The 21,772-nt window shown below is 38.7% G+C and overlaps 1 protein-coding gene across 2 annotated transcripts in view; it reads left to right on the top strand.

The window, feature by feature from the left end:
• The window catches only part of PLCB1 (phospholipase C beta 1), a 784,598-nt gene that overhangs the window by 548,786 nt on the left and 214,040 nt on the right, over nucleotides 1-21,772 (top strand). For both annotated transcript variants that reach the window (XM_023217869.2, XM_023217868.2), the window contains exons 8-9: nucleotides 2,388-2,488; nucleotides 3,731-3,897. In XM_023217869.2, the coding sequence (XP_023073637.1) occupies nucleotides 2,388-2,488; nucleotides 3,731-3,897 (268 nt within the window). The remainder of the gene's footprint in view (nucleotides 1-2,387; nucleotides 2,489-3,730; nucleotides 3,898-21,772) is intronic.

Genomic DNA, 21,772 nt, shown 5'->3' with positions numbered 1-21,772 from the left:
CCAAGTTGTGAGATCCAGAAAGAGAAAGTATGTGAATTAGCTTTGTGAATTTCAGTCTTGTTTAAACTGCAAGGAATTAGGGATTATCCATAGCTTTTACCTAAACGTCTCCCCTATACCCTTTCATTTTAGCTTTCAATGATGCTTACTTATTTTAACTCCTCTTTACCGAACACTTTTTTTTCCATTTTCACCTACTAACCCCAAAGACTTTGGGGTATCCTCATCAGTCAAGTTGGGCAAAAGAAAAATGAGACAAAGAAAATCAGCTATGTTGAAATGTTTTCTTCTTTCAATATGCTAACATCCAACTCGCAATGAAAATAATGTTGTGTTTATTCAGATTATCTCATTAATTTGACCCCTCCTAATTCACAGCTGGTGCATGAACAATAGTAAGATTTTAGTAAAGCATATTGTTCCATCAAATTATGTGTCAGGACTCTTATGTAAATGTGTTAGTTAAATCTGATATTTCAAAGGAAATAACAGCACGTGAGTGTTCGCTGTCAATTTCTCCACATTTCTCAATAAATTACATCCATTCATTTAGTAAATATTTATTTGTACCTACTCTATGTGACACACTGGAAATAGAGCCATTAACAGACAAGACACACATCCTAGCTCGTGTGCATCTGCAGATTAGCAAAGAATAGAGAGAATTGTATAGCTGGGAGCACAATGCATTGAGTGTTGAAATGTGAGACATGCAAGGTGTGATGTGTGTGCAACTGGAAGACAAAACCCAGTTCAAGGGGAAGGCAAGGCTTTCCAGAAAAAGAAGTTATAAACTGAGACGGGAAGGAAAAGAGAGGTCAGTAAGTGAAGGATGACAATTATTGCTCTCCTTAGATCAAATTAATTTATGTGTATGTTGGATGAAGTTGGTAGAAGGGGAAATGAGGTGAACTCTATTTAGTAGGAAAATAGGAGAACACGCTTGGGGTTCATAAAATCCACTAAAGCTGGAGGCACTTGAGTTGGCCAGCAGTGCCATTGAGCACGTTCTCGCAATTGATTTTAAGTATTTCTCTTCCTTGTGCCTAACAGCCAATAAGTAAGGTAGATAGGGTCATTTTCATCATTAAAACTATTTACAGAGCTCCAGGTGTCCAACTTGGAGAGAGGGCGGAACTGAAAAGTGTGCAGTCTCCAGCTAAAGAGATTTCTCTCTTTCTATAAATCAAGTGGAATTTTGGAAACGTGCTTGCAGGTTATACTTGTTCCCTTTTTATGAATGCCAAAATACTAATAAAACAATTCACAAGAAGTCCCCACTGCTCTTGGATTTGACCACTTGTGTTTATTTCAAAGTTTGTGCTCAAGTAGCCTAAGTTACACATCTGCGTATAATTATTCATGTATTGTTTGGTTGTCTCAAAATTCTGTTTTGCAAAATAGATTTTTTTCTATCTCTATACATGGATTTAGTAAAGGAAATATTACTTCATTCATTCATTCCACAAATATGGGTCTTCTGCTATTGGCCGAGTGGTGAGCTAAGTTCTCTTATCTGTTTGCAAGTGGTGAACAACTTCAGACAATAAGTTTTAGACATTTGTATAACTGTACATTTCAAAACATACGAAAACAGTAAAAGGAAGGGTGTGTTCTTTTGTTTAAGGGTTTGAAAAATAAAAATAATCACATTAACACGTACCTGAAATAGGAAGACTGCATGAAAAATGTCCTTCCTGTTAACAAAGGCTTGAACACATGCTTCCGGTTTCCATGGCAGCCCAACTAAACAGAAAAATAAGTCATAGAAGTGGCCTTTTATATCAATGACTTGCTTCCTAAACAATAGGACCAGGAGCAATCAGTGGAAAAATAATGACTAGGGCTGTCCTACTTATGAAAACTGTTTTACAACTTATCAAATTATTTAAACCAGAGGGAACATTGCTTGAAAAAAAAATGACACAAAATTGGAATTTATGTTTTCATTTTGACTCTGTCTGTCTCTACGGTAATTACTTTAAAAAAAAAAAGATTCAAGTAAAAAAAAAAAAAACCTAAAAATAATTCTGCCAAACAGACTATCTTTCCTAGGTCTAACTTACTTTAGAAAATGTATGTAGGAAATGGCATTAACATCCCTTTAGCAGGAGAAACTTCTTAAGCTTAAATTAAACTGAAAAAGCCACAGAAAAAAGGGTTTGACACCTTAAAGTCAGTGTCCAAATGAACACTACGGTTGACCTCATAGGTGTGTTATGAATGTTTACCCTGACCTCCTAGAAGAAAAGGAAAAAGAAAGGAACGAGGGGGAGAAGGCGAGGGAAGGGAGGAAGAAGGGAGGGAAGAGACAGAGAAAAAACAGGGAGGGAGGAAGCTGGGGAAAGAAAAAGACCATTTGCTGACTCTGTTGTTTTATTTCCCAGAATGATTCAATACCTCAAGAAGATTTCACTCCAGAAGTGTACAGAGTTTTCCTCAACAACCTTTGCCCTCGACCTGAAATTGATAACATCTTTTCAGAATTGTAAGAGTACACATTTTAACCCACATCTTTTTCAGCTTTCATTGATTCTCAGGTGACTAGAGCAGACTTTGAGTGGTAATTGGAGATGGAAGAATATCATACACTATGTTTAAAAGCAATATTCCTGTGTGATGTTTTGGATAGGATCATACAATCTTGCCCATGAGGTGCAACCACTGCCTTCAATAAGTACAAGTCTGCTGTGATATATTGTCCGAGGTAGTTGTTTTTGTATGCTCAGATAACTTGGTATGGTTGAAGGATTATGGGTAGAACAGGGAGTCATCTTGGCTTAGTGGAGATAGACTCATGTTGCAGGAAGAACTGGATTGGGAACCAGTTATTTTATCTCTCTAGGCCACATTAGCAACATGAGAAGTTTGGATCACTAAGAACCCCCTCAGCTGAAGAATTATTTGCTTTTATGTTAGAAATTATAAACTTAAATTAAGGCATTACTTTTTTTGAAAAATTAGAAGAACAAAAGGAAAAAAAAAAAGAAAGAAAGAAACCAAGACACTAAGGCAAATATGGGGAAAGTAGCAGTTTACCTTTCCTGAAATACTGAAATCTACATGACAGAAAAACAATGCAAAATGTGGTAAACAAAATAAGGATTTCTTCAAATGGAAGACAGGCAAACGGTACTGCTGAAAATGACATTGCATAGTCTTGCTTTGTGCTGTTCATTGCCATCATATATTTATTGAACATCTGCAACATTTGTACCACTGACTTTGTCTTTAGATGATCAATACAATTGAAATGGGAAGTTTGAATGGTATGTTGAGGAGTTATAGTCTCTTGTTGACGCCTAACTATAACTTTTAAAAATGTTCAAACAGGTTGTTTACTTTAAGTAATGATAATAAATACATCTTTAAATGATTAGGGATATGGAGTTGGATGATTAAACCAAAAGTTTACTGTCATAATCAAAAAACCTCTGTGTTCAGTTTAGAGTGGTGCACCATTATGCATATGATGCAGTGTTTTTCTACTGTGAGTTTTCTTACCCATTTGGTATTTTTCAAGAGCATTGGGTTTTAGTGGTAGCAATTGCACAAGATATTTGCAGCCCATAGAGGTATAAAAATCACGTTTTTAGGGCAAGGTAAGAGTTTCAAAATAGCGTTTTCTTATCAAGTATAGCAGGATTTTATTTCCCTAGAGTTAAATGCAAATATATGAATGAAACTTAGTTTAAAAAATTCTTATTTATTGGTTTTTAACTGTTTTTAGTGGTGCCAAAAGCAAACCATATCTTACCGTTGACCAGATGATGGATTTTATCAACCTTAAGCAGCGAGATCCTCGGCTTAATGAAATACTTTATCCACCTCTAAAACAAGAGCAAGTCCAAGTATTGATTGAGAAGTATGAACCCAACAACAGCCTCGCCAAAAAAGGTCAGTACTTCCTTTCACACCAAAGGGAAGCTCTTGTTTCTGATTGGGGGTAGTCACACCCTGGGAGTTAGGAACACCAATGATTGTTAGATTAGTTTCCTCTGTTTACAAAGGCATCCCTTTCTGTCTGAAATCACTTGGAGGTCCAGTGCAGTAGGTTTTTCTTTAAACTGCGTTGTGTGATTTTTTTTTTTGTCCTTATTGTTATGTGTATGAATGCATGTAAAATATTTTTTAAATGTCTAATCCTTTGTTTTGTTTCAAATTCACCCAGTGATTTAATGCATACTTCTCATACAGGAAATTCACTATCTTTAGGTTACCCTTTTGGGTCTTTTTCTAGAAAGTTCTGTGAAGTGGCCCACAGATTTTTCTAAAGTTCTAAAACTGACGAGAATATTTAGTCTGTGAGACCCTTATCTTTTTCCAGTATAGACTATCTGATAAATTTTTCTATTTGGGGAAATAGTCTAAAATTTGGCTCTCTGTGTAGAAAAACTTAGTGTTGTAAATACAAAACAACCCAAAAATTGATAACCCAAAGGCAGCTCTAAGTTACCTGGAAGTTTTTAAGAAATTTATATTTTTGATTCTGGGAAAATGAATTGCCAAAATAAGATCATGAAGATGTAATTACTGCAAGTTTTCGACTATATGTGGCAGCACTGTCCCTGAACAAGATCTTCCACTGCGAAGACTAACTCTCATCTGGATTGAAATATCTTCACCAAGAAAATTAATGTGTTATCACTGATGTTATTGCAGATTGCCTAGATATTCCATAGGGAGGAAAATAAAGTACAATTAACCAATTATTGAAAAGAAATCAATTATATATTAATATGCAGGCATTTTCCAAAGTAACATAAATAGCTCTAGCAAGCTTATAGTCATAAATAAGAATGATTATCATAAAAGTAAATTTAAAAGTCTTTTAATTCATTGTATTTAATCTGGAACTGGTCCTCTAAGTGGAAAATGAAAGCATGAAGTATAAATGGGCCCAGGTGCTGTGGCTCACGTCTGTAATCCCAACACTTTGGGAGGCCGAGGCGGATGGATCACTTGAGGTCAGGAGTTCAAGATCAGTCTGGCCAATATGGTGAAATCCTGTTTCTACTAGAAATACAAAAATTAGTTGGGCATGATGGCACACGCCTGTAGTCCCAGCTACTCAAAAGAGGCAGGGGAATTGCTTGAACCCAGGAGACGGAGGTTGCAGTGAGCCGAGATTGTGCCACTGCCCTCCAACCTGGGTGACAGAGGGAGACTCTGTCCCCCCTCCCCCCCAAAAAAAAGAAAGACAGAAGAAGAATCAGTATAAATGTAAAATCTATTAATTATATCCTACATGCTACTACTTGGGAATTTTTAGATGCAATTTTTTAGTTTTCATTTGTTTTCTTGGTGAAGCACTTTGCCTTAGTTGTTGTCATCATTCTTACTGATGCTATGAAGGTGAGATTAGTTAAAGGAAACAACTAACCCAACAGTATGTCTTGGCATGGCCAGGCCTGCCCCTCCAAACCTACTTAAATAGGTTGCCCTTTCTTCTCTAGTACACAAGAGATGAGATTTCCCCTTATCATGAAGCAGGGCACATCTTGGAGGTTTTGCCCAAGTAGCTTAGCAGTTCTCTTCTAAAATCCAAACTTCTCCAAAAATAACATACACATTGTTACAACAAATCCAACAACACTTCTAAAAACCAGTTAGCCAATAACACTAGGATAACAAAAAGCTTTTGTGAAACCAGTGAAACACTCCAAAGTGTAAGCCTTTTCCTTTCCTCCTTCCTTCACACCACACTGCTGATGGCCCAGGCTTCAGCAGGTATCTGATGCCTCCATACATCATCTTCTGATGACTTGCACAATGTAGAGGGTACAAAGAGAAAACATTGTGATAGATTACTGTAAAACCCTATAACCCTAGAAAAACCCATTTTGATTCTAATGGAAATTAAGATGATGTCCCTCTCCTAGCATTTGCAAAATTATTTAGTGCCATTTTATGAATTTCAAATCGAAAGAGGCACACAAAATATTTTAAAATTTAAATGTTTTAAAAGCAACTTTATCTGTTTTTCCATACCTTAATATGACATTGATCACAAAACCTCTGTGTCAACCTTAATAGCAGTATAAAGAAGCAACATAGAATAGGGGTTCCACTTTTGAGTTTCAAAGCTGAGATCCACCCTACTAGTTATATAGCCTTGGTGCTTAACTTCTCTATGCCTTCATTATTTCATCTTCAAAATTAAGGACAGAAGAATTCTTGATTTGCTTGTTGTAGATTTGAATTAAATAAAACCTGCAAAGCATTTGGAAAGAAGAATCTGGGCCTGTGTAACACGATGAATAAGTGTTAACTCTTCTCAATGTTTTGAAGTGTAGTGTGTTGGTTTTCATTCCTCAGGTGTCATTATCTATTTTTTCTAGGAGATCACATGATTTCTGGGCCTTAAACTTTCTTTTATTTTCCCCAGCACCTAGAAGATGCACCTGCTCATGATGAAATCCTTAATGTAGACTTGCAGATGGGATCTAATCAGTGACCCAAAGTATTTGTGCCCCAACTGATCACTTAAGAATGTTGTCTAGTGGTCTCTGTACAGAAAAATTTTGGCTAATGCCATCTCTATCTAAAGCCTTATCTAGCAGGTGGGAAGGACAGAGGCTTTGGAGTCCAACAGCTGGAATGTAGCTAATGGGCCAGCCACCTGCTACCATATAACATGCATCCTCAGTCATCCCAGGGGACTCCAGCACCAGTTCAGAAGTTCTGGTTGGCTGTATCTGTAGCTCTTTCTTCTCCAGAATCCATATGAAAGAAATTCAACTCTTGAGGAGTTAAAAGTCAAATTACAAAGACCTTAGTAGGGTCATTTCAGCTCTAAGTCATGTACACAAAAAGGGACTCATGATAGCTGCCTTGTTTTAGGATAAAGTGAGATTGTGTCTGTTAATGTTTAGTTCAGCACACAATAGTCATTCAGTAAATGGCCTAAATTGTTACTATCACTGTTTAAAGCAGGTCAAATGGTACTAGAGGAAGCACACAGTCTCTGGTGTTCTAGTCTTACAAACTCAAACTTACAAGCCAACCTACATTAAGTCATTCATAACTTCAGTATTTAATAACTCTTCAGTGAAAGGCAAGAGGCTACAGACAGTGACAGACTCAGAGATAAACCCTATGTCCCTAGAGATTTGCACTCCTCTTAAACGTGTGTATATATTATATATGTATAATTCTATATTATTAATATAATATGTAAATATATTAATCTAATATCCATAATTAATATAATATCTAAATATTACCTCTTGAAACCCAATGTGCACCTGAATCACCTGAGCCCTTGTTAAAATGCAGATTCAAGATTCTGCATTTCTAACAAGTTACTGGGTGAGGCAGAAGATGCTGAGCAAAGGCCCACACTGAGTAGCAAAACTCTAAGAAGTACAGAGAAAAGTGCAGTAAGCATGAAGATAAAGGGATTTCTTCCTGTAGGGGACAGTTCATGGAAGAGATAACATTTGGGCTGAATTGATTTTAACACAGATGAGCTACAGACTTTAAAACTTTAAACTTTTAGTCAAGTAGTTAATACATTTGCATCAATAAACACGTAAGAAAATAAGTAGGGAAGTTTAATATTACATTATAATTTATTCTTCTGCTGCTTTCATTTTAACTGTTTTCAGATGTGCCCAAGTGTTAGTTAAATTGGTGCTGATCAAGGAATTAAGTCTTATTTACCTGAGAAAGGCACTTCCATATAGCCTATACTTGTTATAAAATGCTAAGCATAAGATACACACATAATATACATAATAGAATATAAACATATATAACATATATATACACAACATATATACACATACACAGAGACACACACACTCTCTGATATCAAGAAACATATCTTAAAGTAGGTATTAAACAAATAAATAATATACAAACCTGACATATGCTGTTTAGCTTTTATTTGCATTTTATATAATTTTTATATAAAACATAGACTTGAAATTAAATGAAAACTTTTTAGTGTCATCAAAAGCCCAAATGCCAAAGCCAACCATAGTTTAGCTGACTAAAAGGGTGACACATGGAAGTATGAAATGAAACTCCAGAAGAGACAATAGACTTTGATCCTCTGAGGACTTGCTGTAATTAGCATGTCAGCCACATCTCCATGCTGAAATTTCTGTTTCGGGAGATGTGTGTGTTGGTTATAAATAATCAGAGGATTTCTGTGCAGTCTAAGGCTGGGTCATGTATGTGGGTTCCACAAAGAGAGAATTGGAATCTTGTCACAGAGGATACTATTCTCCTGGGAGTTTGGTTTATTTTTACCATTTAAAAATCACACATTGAAAAATGCCATGGTCCCTGGTCAGCAAAAGTTTCCTCCTTTCCATGTTGTTTGCACTGTAGACTTAGATATTCCTGGCACAGGAACATGCAATGACCACTGCCTCTTGAAAACAAAATGTTCATGAATGTCATACTTTCAAGATCAGTGCCTTCAAAACAGTTATCTTTTTAATCACTTAAACTCTTCAGATGAAAGACAGTGAGTAAAATTAGCATGAAAAATAAAATAATCTATAGGTAACTTTGGTAACAGAATGCAGACTTCAACTTACATATCTATGAATGAAGGTTAAATTTTACTTAAATAAACTGCCAAACCAAAAGAAAACAGTAATTTTTTTCGTGCTTTTATTCTGTGAAGATCAGGTGTTTGTGAGTGTTTGTTAAATAATTGAATTAATGTAGCAGATTATAATAGCAGATGTTTCAAACTACCTTCCTTTTATCATCAGTTCTTCCTCCTAAATTTTTATAAGGCATACTATACAGAAGTATCCCCACTTTGTTGTAATTAAATCATAAAAACGAAGCTATATAATCTCTTTTAGTGATCACTACTCACTGAGTTAATAGTTTAATAGTTGAAATGAACTCAAAATTATAATGGCGAAACAATTTGGTTTTAAGCAAAGCAGTAGCAGTTCAGATATAGCAAGTGTTTTAGCTTTTTTTCCTTTAAATAGACCTAAGCCAATAATGATTGTATCAGTAGGAAAAAAGCCCTATTGCATTTTCAATATAGTTTTATTTAAAGTATTATACAGTTCAGCTATGTTCTCTCATTGTCAACACCAAGAAATAGGCTGAGAGTGATAGAAAGAGACTGGACTTGGGAAACTTGAAACTTGTAGTTTTAGGTGAGACTCCTCCAGTTGAAAAATGGCAGAAATTTAACTCAAACTAAAGCACTGAATAAATGTACTTGTGCATATAAGCAAAAAGTCAAGGTGTTAATGGTTTCAGACATGACCGTATCCAGGAGCTCAAGTCATGTCATCAATAATTGTCTTTGTTCATCTCTCATCATTTTCTCATACTGGCTCTAGTTCTTGGGCAGATTTTCCTGAATGCCAAGACAGCCACCAGCAGCTCCAAACCTGTAGCTCACCAGTCCTAGTACACAGAAATCCCTTTTACTCATGGTTCCAATGAAAGTCCCAGAATCCAGGGCATGGCTTCAGTCACTCAAGGCCACTTCTAAATTAGAATCACAGTGTCCTGAAGGATGGGATAAAAATAAACGGACAGGCTTAAGTCATATGACTCCCCCAAGAGCCCATAAGGGGTCAACTACCTAAAGCACAAACCACATGGACCGACAATTGGAGAGAGATGGTTCCCTAAAATTCAACCAGGATATGCTTCCTAGAGGAAGGAATAGTGGTCGCTTGGCAGGTAAAAAGAGTAGATCACACTAAAACTGGGTCAGAAATCAGTCATTCATTATGACTCTTTATTTGGCCTTACCAAGCCATTTAACTTCTTTGACTAGCCCTGCTCCCTAGTTTTCTCAACTTTGAAATTATTTCCTGAGAGAATTACCAGAAGAATTAAATAAGATGCTTTTGGTAAGAAGGTTACATATATTCATTGTTGTCGGCTAAATCGTCGTTGACCTGAACTAAGGAAAAGTGATCATTGGCATTTATGCCAAATTATTTTAAAACATTTATGAGTCTAGAATTGAGACTCAGAGCCTTGGGCTGAGGTATTCCTGAACATTGCTGTTTCTCATCTAACAGGCTTATTTAATGTGCTACAATTAAGGATAAGAATAATCATTTATTAATGAAACTTGAAAAAAATATGGCATGTCATATCTGTGCACAAATGGTCCTTTCTGACTCAATCATTCTTTTCTATACCTTTTTATTAAAATGGAATTATAATTATAGTCATAAGAGTAAGGATGTACACTCGGCTCTTGCTGTTTACTTCATTATCACTTCAATGTAGATTTTTTAAATCATATTTTTCCAGCACCATTTCACTTTACTAGGTAGAAGTTATAAAAACTAATGATAGTGATGATTATAATCTCTATTTTCTATCCTTGAAAGATCAAACTTGCCCAGATTAAAGACATAGGCTGGCGCAGTGTCATGATGAAGCCAGTAAACCTCAGGCAAGAGACTTTACTTGTGTGCTTCCAGTTCTTCATCTGTAAAATGGGATGAGACCAGCAATGTAGCAGACACCTGTGCTAGTCCCATGTCCCTTGGCACTCATGGTTCCATGAGTAACTCAGCCACTTACACAGTTGGTAACTCTCCAGGGCCTTCTCTCAGCCCATCCACAGCCAGGCTACAATTCCCAGGGATGTATGCCTCAGGAGTAGTTGAAGAATAAATACCTCATCTTCCATGCCCCTTGGGTTGCAAAGTTCTGATGTGTGTTCTCTGCTTTCTCCCAGAGTTCCTTGGTGAGACTGAGCCCCAATTGACCACAGCTGTAACCTGCTTCATAACCTTCTCCTTCTTAGCTACCTTTCCTTCTTGTCTCACTTCTCTTCTCAATTGTTGTTTCATAGGGTCAACTCCCAAAAAAGCTACTTGCGCTCAAATCCTTGTCTCAGATCCTGCTTTTGGAAGAACCCAAACTAAGACAAGCACTTTTCTATAAATGGCCCTAAGGGAATCAAAAGTGAAAGATGGGTAAGGTCAGAGTTGCTGAGCATTGAGAGAAAAAAAAAATGGAAAGAGGCTATGCCTCATCATTCCTGCCAATCTGTCACGTTATTGTCTTCATTGTTTCCAATCATGAAGCCCTGGCCAGTGGCCTCAAATCATAGATTTCCAGTCTACAAAGGACTTAGCCATTTAGCTTAGCCAAACTGTCAGGTTATTAGAAGAGGCAGTTTGCAGAAATGGCAATGTTGGGACCAAGACCCTGTTTTCGTTGTCCCATTGCAGAATTCTTCCCGCTATTCCAGACATCCACCTAGGCACTCCATCAGGACTTGCTTAGAAAAAAGTTGCAACACAGTCCATTTAGAAGTTATTGATTGATATCTATAGCAGTGGTTTCCAAAGTGGTCCTAGACATAGCACCCTTTGTTTCTTCTAACAAAGTCTCATGAGAAAGGCCAATATGTAGGGAAAAGCTTTAAAGGTGCTGTCTTGGTGGAATAGAGGGGAGCCTGGAATACAGGTGATGGTGGCTGTTGCCCTACCACTGTCTCCCCTTCTGACCCACCCCATTCTCTACAGGGACATCTGCCCAAACCCTGGGATATTCAGGATGCTCAGTTTAAAACCCACTCCTCTGAAGGAAATACTGACTAGTTTAAAGATCTGCCTTACAATTAAGGTAGCATCCATTTAAGTCATTTTATATAGATTACCTACAAAGTAGTTGAGGAAACAGAACCGAAGTGAATCAACAAAGTCAACACAAATGAGATCAATTTTCTTCCTAAAAGACAAAAACAGAGGAAAACTATATGATGTAGCCAATATTTTTCATGCCTTAATTAAGTTACTGCACTGAAAAAGCTGCTGAAAAGCTACTCTAGGATTTTATTGATCGAGATCTCATTTAAATTCCATCTATTGACTCTCCAGCCTCTGCGGAGGGTTATAGAAAAATGGCATTGTCGTCCCCGAGTGCATTCCAAGTTCTTCTTAACTTCATGTTTGGTATGTTCATAGACTTCTCTGAAATATTTCACATTGCCTAAGAATGAAAAAAAATTTTCAAGATAGTCATTGTGGATCTATTGTTCATTGGTTGACCTGGCAACTCCTTTTGCTTTCCTTTCCCTTATTACATTTCCTTTATTCCCAGAAGGGAGGGCCGGGGCCTGAGGAAAGGCAAAGGCCTGGCCCAGGAATCCTGTTTCTTTTCTTCTTTCTTTCAGTGACCTCAGTGTCTGCTCAGGCCCACAGCTCTGGCCAGAAAGTCACAGCCCCGTCTACCCACAGCTGAAATGTCCTTTGTTCAGAAAATAACCAGACAGGAAAAATATAAATAGTAAAAGGTAAAATCAAATGCCAGTCCATGGGATAGAGAAATGAGCTTAGTAGCCTCATCAACCTCGTAGTCTGCTGAGTCTTGTTAAAACTTCTTTCCTTCATCACACCTTTCAGAGGTGCCTTTCCATTTCATGTGAGAGCTGTTGGGACACAGCAGAGAATGGCTTCTTTCCCCTAGATGTGACCTCCCAGCAGAACACGGCATTGATAATTGTTGGCTAGTATACCTTTCCCCTTGTCAGCAGGGTCTAGGAGTAGGTTGCAATGGAGGGGTGGGGGGCAGGGGACTCTGGCTCAGTCAAAACAAGCTGACAGGTTGTACTGTGTTAGGAGGGACAGAGGCCACAGAGCCACAGGCGTTTGGCTCCTAACATTGGCATTATCCAGGGTCTTGTCAATAATCAATGTGATACAACAGATAAGTGGGAGGGAAACAGGTCGAATGCAGAAAAAAAAAGCAAACCACAGGGAAACCAGATTAAGTGAGGGAGGGACCTTCCACGCTAACCCTTAATAGAAAAGCTGAAAAATGTACCATAGTAGGGAATCCTGCCAGGAAGTGGAAAGTGAGCAAGGATTTCACTAATCTGTTATGGAGATTCTGGAAGATCTGTCCTAACTCTGAATCACTGCAGTCTCTAGGATGCCAGCTGTGACAGCAAAGATTATCTCTAAGCTAGGGATAGCATTATTTTAACAGGAGAGTTAATTGAGAATGATGAACAAAATCAAACTTCTTATCTAAGTGTTCTACGTTCTATGTAGAAAATAAGCTCAAAAAAGTCCTTCTGAACAATGTGGCTGTATGTCTTTGTTGGGGGTTTTCCGAGAAGCCAACTTTGAAAGAAGATTCAAGTCCACAGAGTTTGAAAGGTGATTCCAGGAAGTACTAGTAGGACAGTAGGGAGTGTGAACGAGGAAGAGACAGCAGCTTACAAAAAATGTGTTGTCACGACAGTCATTCCCAACCACAGCCATTGTTGGAGGATGCTCTTAGAAAGTGTTAATTCTTAGGCCCTTCCAGCCTGCACCACATGAAGTCAGTCATCAGGCAGAGATGCAGATACAAGTCCAGCCCAGCTGTATCTCCTGGAGCACCAATACAGTCTGCTATGATATTATTACCAGCAAAACACTGTTCACGATACTAAAAAGGATGTTCCCACCTCACTCTGCAGCTATAACAGGAATCTCCAGCATGTCAAAAAAGAGATCCTTCAAAGTACCTGATGCTTATTGAATGCATTTCTTTATTCTAACGTATACCTAATGCAGTTGTGTGGACACTTTAGCAATCATATATTACCCATCTAACTTATGAACTGCTAGAAAGAGGAACAAAGTCCAGATAAAGTATTTGCTCTCAAGGAGCCAAGGAGAAAATTCTAATATTACAAATAATTATAAAACAAGATATAATGCGATTCATTTCCATTTATTCATCTAGCTAATATCCATTCATTCATGAATGTACTTCTATTCATTCATCTAGCAAATATCTATTGAATAACTATGTGCAAGGGAAGCTTGAAGGAAAAGGGAAGTTTTGTTTATTGACATTATGGGGAATTTCTGGAATTGCTCTAAGCTCTACCTGCAAATTGCCATGGCACATTTTTCAGCTTTTCTATTTCTTGTACAAAACCTCAGACAAGTCTTCAAGTCCATATTATTATTCCCATTTTACAATGAGGAAACTGACTCTTTGGATGGTCCAGTAATTTGACTTGTTATACTGTTTGAGAATGAGTTATTGAGAGGTAAGTCTAAAAATGTAACATTTGTGACCTGACTGGAAGCCTTCATGCTATTCTTGACTTACTTGTTGGTTTATTTACTCAACACACAGTTTTTTTAGTCTTGCTACCTGTGTCAACCCTTGAGTCAGACAATGAAAGGGCATGATTCTTCGTCTATCAGGGCTCTCAATGTAGTAGAACCTCCTCTGTAGTCAGTACAGTGGGGAAGGATGTGCCGAAGGCATCTGAAGAGGAAAGTGGCATTCCATGCTGTGCTTTATGCTGCAGAGCAGAGGGCCAAATGAGAGACAAGTGGCATGTAGGGCACTAAAAGATAATGTGTTTTAAGTAGCTCGTCAGAAAGCATTAATGAGAACGTAATATTCTGGGCCTGTCTTTATGCTAGACTATGGAAGAGATATAAACAAAGCGAAGGCCATGGTCCTTGCTCATACAAAGCCAATGTCCAATTTGATCAAGAAACATGACATTCAGGTGAAGGAGCTAGAACATTTTTCCTTCTTTGTATTATGGTCAGGAACCACTGTGGAGGGTCTCCTCTCATAAAGCACTGTGACAGTGTGCTCATAAAAGGCAATGGAATTGGTTTCCTACCCTCTGAGAACCTATAATTTTAAATGATAAATCAGTCCTTATACAAATCTATGTTCCAAACACAGCTCTAAAGCTGTATTTAAGAGAGACAGGTTCTAATCTGGATTCTGTTCTTATCTTTCTATGTCATTTTAAAGGGGCTGTTTAATCTCTCTTGGGACAAGTTGGCTTATCTGTCATGTTAAATAATAAAACTGTCTTCTACCTACCAAATACAATGATGAGGAGTAAATAAACTCACAGATGTGAGAATACTTTGAAAAAGGGAAAGTGTTAAATCAAAGTAAGGTGTTATTATTAAGAATTTTCACACAAAGCCACATCAAATAGTACAACTTAATACAGGGGAAACTGCAGGGACACAGACAGCTGTGAGCACTGTGTGAAGAGCCAATCTGCAGGAGCTTTTGAGAAGAGTACATAGCCATTTAGGGGCCATTATCACACTGTATCTTGGAGCTGTATTTGCACACAGTTATGGTAATAGCACAGTTTTTGCAATCAAGATGAAATAACAATATGTGACACTTTTCAACTTAAGATAAAATAATAACACATGGAAACAGGTGCAGAACATACCGACTCCAGATTTAGGGGGAAAAATGGTACAATAACCAAAGACACCAGTGAAGTTCATATAATGTACAAAAGCACAGTTAGCTGGCCAATGTGATAGGAAAATTTGTGCCTAGGCAAAGATAATTGAGAAGGTAACATTTAGATTATTTCTTAAAATAGGCAAATAGACTTTGGTGAGCCATGGGATATTAATGCCATCTGCACTTACTTTCTGTGAGCTGATCTAGCAGAATTTGCAAGGCCCAAAGCACCAGGAAAAAACGTGAGCCGAGAAATTGCTTTTCAGTGCTGTGCTTAGAAGTGATTTAAGGAGGTGCTAAACCACTGGGCTGGTAGCGTTCCAGTATGCTCTGGTATTATTGCATTGAGAGTGAAGATTGAGCAATGATGAATGGATTCTCAACCACCTAATCCCAGTGACATCCAGACATCTGAGTGCCAGATCCTGCCTAATTGGCATTTGGCACAGTAAAAGGAGGCTGGTGTCCATGCAAGCTGGCAGACACATTGTCCAGTTTTCCCATCTTGACTGTGATGATTCTACGTGGATGTATGGGCCATCTGTCTTCCAAGGCAAAATTTGTAGATTTCTCTGTGCTGCAGAGCTCTGAAGATGTTATTTGCATGTGTTTAGCTGTTTTTATTTTTTAAAGCTAACCTGCATAATTTTTGCAAACCCCACAAAACAATGTCACTTCTTGTGTTCACCATTTCTCTTGTCCTCATGTTAGCATGACAAGTTTTCTATTATATTTCATTTTTCTTCCTAAAAATCAGATTCATGGGTTGGAGGATAAAAATGCTAGAGGATGCCTTTAAATTACTTGCAGAGATTAGAATGTAAATTAAGTCAGGAAAAGAATTTGGACCTTGATAGACAAATTCAAATCAAAGAGCTAATCCTCACGCCTCTGCCAAATGGGTCATTTGTCCGCCGGAGCTCAGCTTCTTTACACAGAAAGATTAAAGTAACACGTTTTAGAGAGATAAGTAAATCATGGGAAAACTCTGCCTTGGTCACATTTAGAATTATTTTTAGGACCAATGCAGAGTGCCCAGATTGAAGCCAACTGCCAAGAAGGCAGGACATCTTTCCTCCCCATCATCCATGCCCCCAGTCCAGGCCGTGTTAGGAAAGTTATATGGATAAGCACTGTCAACCCTACCCACCATTATCTGTCTTTCCATTGCCCAGGCATGGTATCCAGATCCATTTCACACTAAATAACCCTGTGCCCTCAGACAAGTTGCTAACATCTGTAAGCCTCTGTTTACTCAACTGAAAATGGGAATTTAAAAGTATGTCTCTCATAGGATTTCTATGCCTGGTGTGTGGTCAGTGCTCAGTAATAGTAGCTCCCATTATTATGATAATTATGGTTATTTACCTTCTTCTATCACTAGATGATGTATGATGTCTTCTACAGCAAGCAGCATAGCATCATGTTTAATGGCATGAAACACAAAGCCTGACCGCCTGGGCTCAAATGCCAACTTATTCACTTATGAGTTGTATCCTTGAGCAACCTTCAGCAAGCTGCTTGAGCCACCTTATCTTTGGGCACAAACCTTGAGCAAGCTACTTGCCTCAGGTTTCCCATCTGTAAAATAGTCATAGAAGTAGCCACTTACAGAGTTACTGTGAGGATGAAATGAGTTAATGCTTGCATATAGTAAGTAGCGTATCATAAAAGATTGTTCAACAAGATGCTGGAAATATTTTAAATCATGAAACTCTTCTAAGGATCTCTTTTTCCTTGCACTTTCCTGTCATACCCTTTTTTTTGTTTTGTTTTGTTTTGTTTTGTTTTTAGTACTGCATGTGTAAGCATGGCCTACCACATTTTCTTTCCTTGATCCTTTTTCCTTTAGCACTTTGCTGCTGCTGCCTTAAACTGCTTTTAGGACTAGCTCAGGAGCAGTTCCATGCTAGTTCTTTAATGGCATGATGGGGCCATATCCTAGCTAACCATCCAGATAGCATATCGAGCAGGGAAGAGCCTCATTGGGGCCCCTTTCAGAGACCTTAGCAATGTGCCGTGAGTTGTATTTAAGGATTAGTTTTTGACTATGCCCTATGTACTTTTTTCTTCCACTGGGTCACAGAGCTCATGCAGAGTGTAATGAGAGAATAAGGTGCTGAGGACTTGCTACTGCGCTCAGAAATTTCAGTTAAATGAGGAGCATCTGCTTGTGTTAGCTGACCTTAGTGAAAGTTACATTTGGCCGGGCACGGTGGCTCACATCTGTATTCCCAGCACTTTGGGAGGCCGAGGCAGGCGGATAACTTGAGGTCAGGAGTTCAAGATCAGCCTGGCCAACATGGTGAAGCCCCCTCTCTACTGAAAATATAAAAATTAGCCGAGCATGGTGGTGTGCGCCTGTAATCCCAGCTACTCACGAGGCTGAGGCAGGAGAATGACTTGAACCTGGGAGGCAGAGGTTGCAGTAAGCCGAGATCGTGCCACTGCACTCCAGACTGGGCAACAGAGCCAGACTCCATCTCAAAAATAAATAAATAAATAAATAAATAAAGTCACGTTCATGAACTTGGTGGAAAGTGAGAGCCTATTACATTATTTTAGATCCTTTACTTGTGAATCTAATAGGAAACTCTACCAGGGCTGAGCAAAGGAGGCTAAGAAGAGAGGGCACTGATGGAGCAGGTGGTTCACAATGTGCAATGTCATGAAGTACAGCCAACTCTGCTGTCACTTAAGGATTGATTTGGCCTATTCTGAATTATTCTAGTCCCCTTTCCTGGTCTATTTTGATAGCTTTGAGCATTTAATGCTGTCTGGTTAGCACTTCTGCTAGGCAGAGGTAGGACGTAAGGATAAAACTTTCAATCTTTCTAAGACTTTGTCAGGACTCTGCCCCCCAAATCCTCCCTGTCTTTCTTCTGCATATTTGTTGGCCTTCAAGGTACCATTAGTCAACGCCAGCGAGGCCTCTTGGTTCTGGTCTGTGAGCTGTTTGTTGCATTTCTTTGATGTTTTCTTCTTAGTCCTTCCACTGTAAAAGTGTCATTTATGGCTGAATTTGGAATTGCCATTTTTAGTTGTCTATGATACAATATCGTTCGAGATATCTGGTTGCCAAGACGAAGCACAAAACCACTCACAATATAAATTAATACATAAATGTTAATATTCAGGCACCAAATAATCATTTTTTCAGTTAATATTTACTGAGCATTTACAAGCCAGGCACTGTTGTGAGTACTAAAGATCAGCAGTGAACTGGAGAAACACTGCCTGTCTGCTGGACTTCCCACTGAGTGCCTGCATCTCTTTGCTGAAGGCTCTCTTTAACTTCCAGAGCCCCCTCTTCCCATGGGTGCAGTTGGCCAAAGAGTACTGGGGGATTATCCCCCTGGAAGCAGTTCTCAAACAATGACTGATGGGACTTGGTGTAAATACTCCAGCTCCCTCTTCCCTTAAATGGAATCACCTTCAAGTACATGTTCTGTCTCATTTCCTTCGAGGGAAACACAAACTAAGACACTCCATCCTCATGAAACTCATAATCCCTGGAGGAAGAGACCAAAGCTAGCATACCAGAAAATATATCTATTAGTAGAATGACAGATGGTGATAAATGCTGTGGAGAAATATTAAACAGCACATGAGACAGGAGTGCCAGCAGGAGAGATTGCTATTTGTATGGGCTACTCAGGAAAGGCTTCATGTTGTGAAGAACATTTGAGAAGACTCTCAGTGTACTCAAAACAAATCTCTCTCTCTCTCTCTCTCAATTTCTATTTTGAAATAACCTAGAGTGGTGGCTAAGCACTAAGAGCCTTCCCTAGTGCCTGGGCATTAGAGAGGGAATCTGGTCCAAGCTGGTAGCCCTGCGTCATTTCATTCTTTTTTGGTCTTGGTCATTGACCATCCTTTTCATAACCACAGGCTCGGCTCCATCTTTGCCACCCTTGGGTGGACCGAGGAGGAACTCCCTAAGGCTCAGGCCCATCTACTTAGACACTTCTGCTTCTATGGGTTCTGGCTGCTTGGGAATACCAGCAGCAACTTTCTGGAGCACCTTCTGGGAAAGGAGCCACAGAGCTTCTCTCTTCAGGACATCAGGCTTGTCTGCGGTTTCTCCTAGACTTGAGGACAAGGAAGGCTTGGTATGAGAATGTCCTCAGGACCAAGCAGAAAAATGTGCCTTTTCATTCTTCTTTCTCTGCCATCCCTTTCTTCCCTGAAGCAAAAGGTCAAATGCTTTGTTGCTGCTTGTTTTGGAAAAGTGTAAGAGGGACTGGTGAAGGATAAAGGAGGAAATATGTCAACTCTCAAATATGACAGGATTGAACACATGATTTATTTTATCATCTTAGAATTTAGTTCTAGAAGTCTCCTTAATTTTTTTTTTTTTTTTTTTTAGATTTAACGGTATAATTTATCTAGCAGTGTTTTGAATTCAAATTGCAACTTTACATGACAGACTTAGGGTATAGAATTACAAATCTGGACATAATTTCCTGGCGATTGAATCAAGTATCAACATATCCGATGACCACCATGACGGGAGTTGGACAAGTCACCAGGCACTCAGAAAATCAAAGGTCAGCTTGACTGATCACTCCTTTAGAAACATGGGGAGTTGACTGCTTCTTGCACACACCACCGCACCTGTTCCACACAAGCAGCCTTGTGAGATTGGCAAGAGAAGCCAAGATATCCAAGCTATTTCCCACCTAATAAGTACCTAGGAGCTCAAGCTTCCTCTGTGGCTGTGATGGCACTCTACCTAGGAAAAGATACAGCAAGGAAAACCTGACAGATCATCCATACAGTGCCCTCTGTGGTAAGAGATTAGTCACTGCATACTTTTCATTAGAAAAAATATAAAGAAAGTCAGAGAACCCCACAGTAAGTCCCTGCCAGGCAAAGCAGAAGACCTTCTGTTCTTCCCATCGGATTCAACATTACCTATAAATACTAAGATGAAAGATAAGGAATGTAAGATTTAACTTTTAAACTTAATCAACAAAAATATCTGCAGTAGGGTATAGTAGAATCATGGAACTTCAGGATAAATATGGTAGGTTGAACATACTCAACTAACTGAACTTTCTTGAAACCACACCAAAACTCCATTAAGAGAGACGTTTAAGGGCGTAATCTGGCAAGGGTGAGGGATAATAGATAAGAGACGACCATTACATAATTTAGGCATCTGGCTATATGTTTACAGCAGTTAACAGATCTGAGAACCTGATCATTGGTCATCTGTGTGAAAACCTGGAACCAATCCAAAGTATTTTATTAAAAAACCTTAAAAGTCTCAGAAATTGATGATGTTTGTTTCCTCTGGAAGTGGGATTCAAGATAAGGCGTAAAACAAAGAGGATAGTTGACAGTTACTTAAGGAACAGTCAGAACTCCCACCTTAGAGAGACTATTTATTTATTTATTTATTTATTTATTCTTTGGAGTCAGGAAAACAGAGGATTTTGAGGATGACACAAAGCCCAGATGAAAGCAGGCTATAGACCGGGCGCAATGGCTCACGCCTATAATCCCAACACTTTGGGAGGCTGAAATGGGCAGATCACCTGAGGTCAGGTGTTCCAGACCAGCCTGGTGAAACCCTGTCTATACTAAAAATACAAAAATTAGCCAGGCATGGTGGCACGTGCCTATAGTCCCAGCTACTCGGGAGGCTGAGGCAGGAGAATCACTTGAACCCAGGAGGCAGAAGTTGCAGTGAGGCAAGATAACACTACTGCACTCCAGCCTGTGTGACAGAGCGAGACTCTGTCTGAAGAGAAAGAAAGAAAGGGAAGGAAGGAAGGAAGGGAGGAGATAAAGTGATCGTAAGCATACCAAAAAATGCTGAGACCTCCCTCATTCTTCTCCAATCTTGCTCTAGAATGCTGGCATCCAGGCCTTCACTCTATCGTGGCAAGAGATTAGATAGAACTTCTCCCAAGACTCTAATCTGCCTAAGAGTAAAGACCTAAAGATATCAATAGTAGGGTATTACTCCAAAAGAGAAAAAGACAGATCCCTCTGCAGTGATGCCTTACCAACTCTCATACTTTTCAAGGGCAGCAAACACATCCAGAAATCCAATCAGCTTTTTAGTCTGCCAATTTGAAATATGAACAGATAATTAAATGTTACTAGACATATGAGGAAAACTTCCTTAAAAATAGGAAAAAGCAGGGAAAAAAGTAACTTTGTAGGAAATAATGACTATGTAGTGAGAATGTGTGAAGTATACACATATCATTAATGTCCATAGAAAAATAACCAAATATATTATGTCCATGAAAAAGAACAGAATGCTTTTTTTTCAATAAATGTCAGAGAACATAAACTGGCTGTTAAACACAAAAACAAAACACTCCGAGAAAAGGTGGAAATACAGTTGAGCAAATCTTTTAGAGAGTAAAGCAAAAAAATTAGATGAAAGATTGGAGAGAAAGTGTATAAAAGTTTAAAATCTGGTCAGGTGTGTTGGCTCACACCTGTAATCCCAGCACTTTGGGAGGCTGAGGTGGGCAGATTACCTGAGGTCAGGAGTTCGAGATCAGCCTGACCAACATGGAGAAACCCCATCTCTACTAAAACT

This window comes from Piliocolobus tephrosceles, chromosome 20, assembly GCF_002776525.5.
Source record: "Piliocolobus tephrosceles isolate RC106 chromosome 20, ASM277652v3, whole genome shotgun sequence".
Classification (NCBI taxonomy): Eukaryota; Metazoa; Chordata; class Mammalia; order Primates; family Cercopithecidae; genus Piliocolobus; species Piliocolobus tephrosceles.
This window is presented reverse-complemented; position numbering and strand designations above follow the sequence as displayed.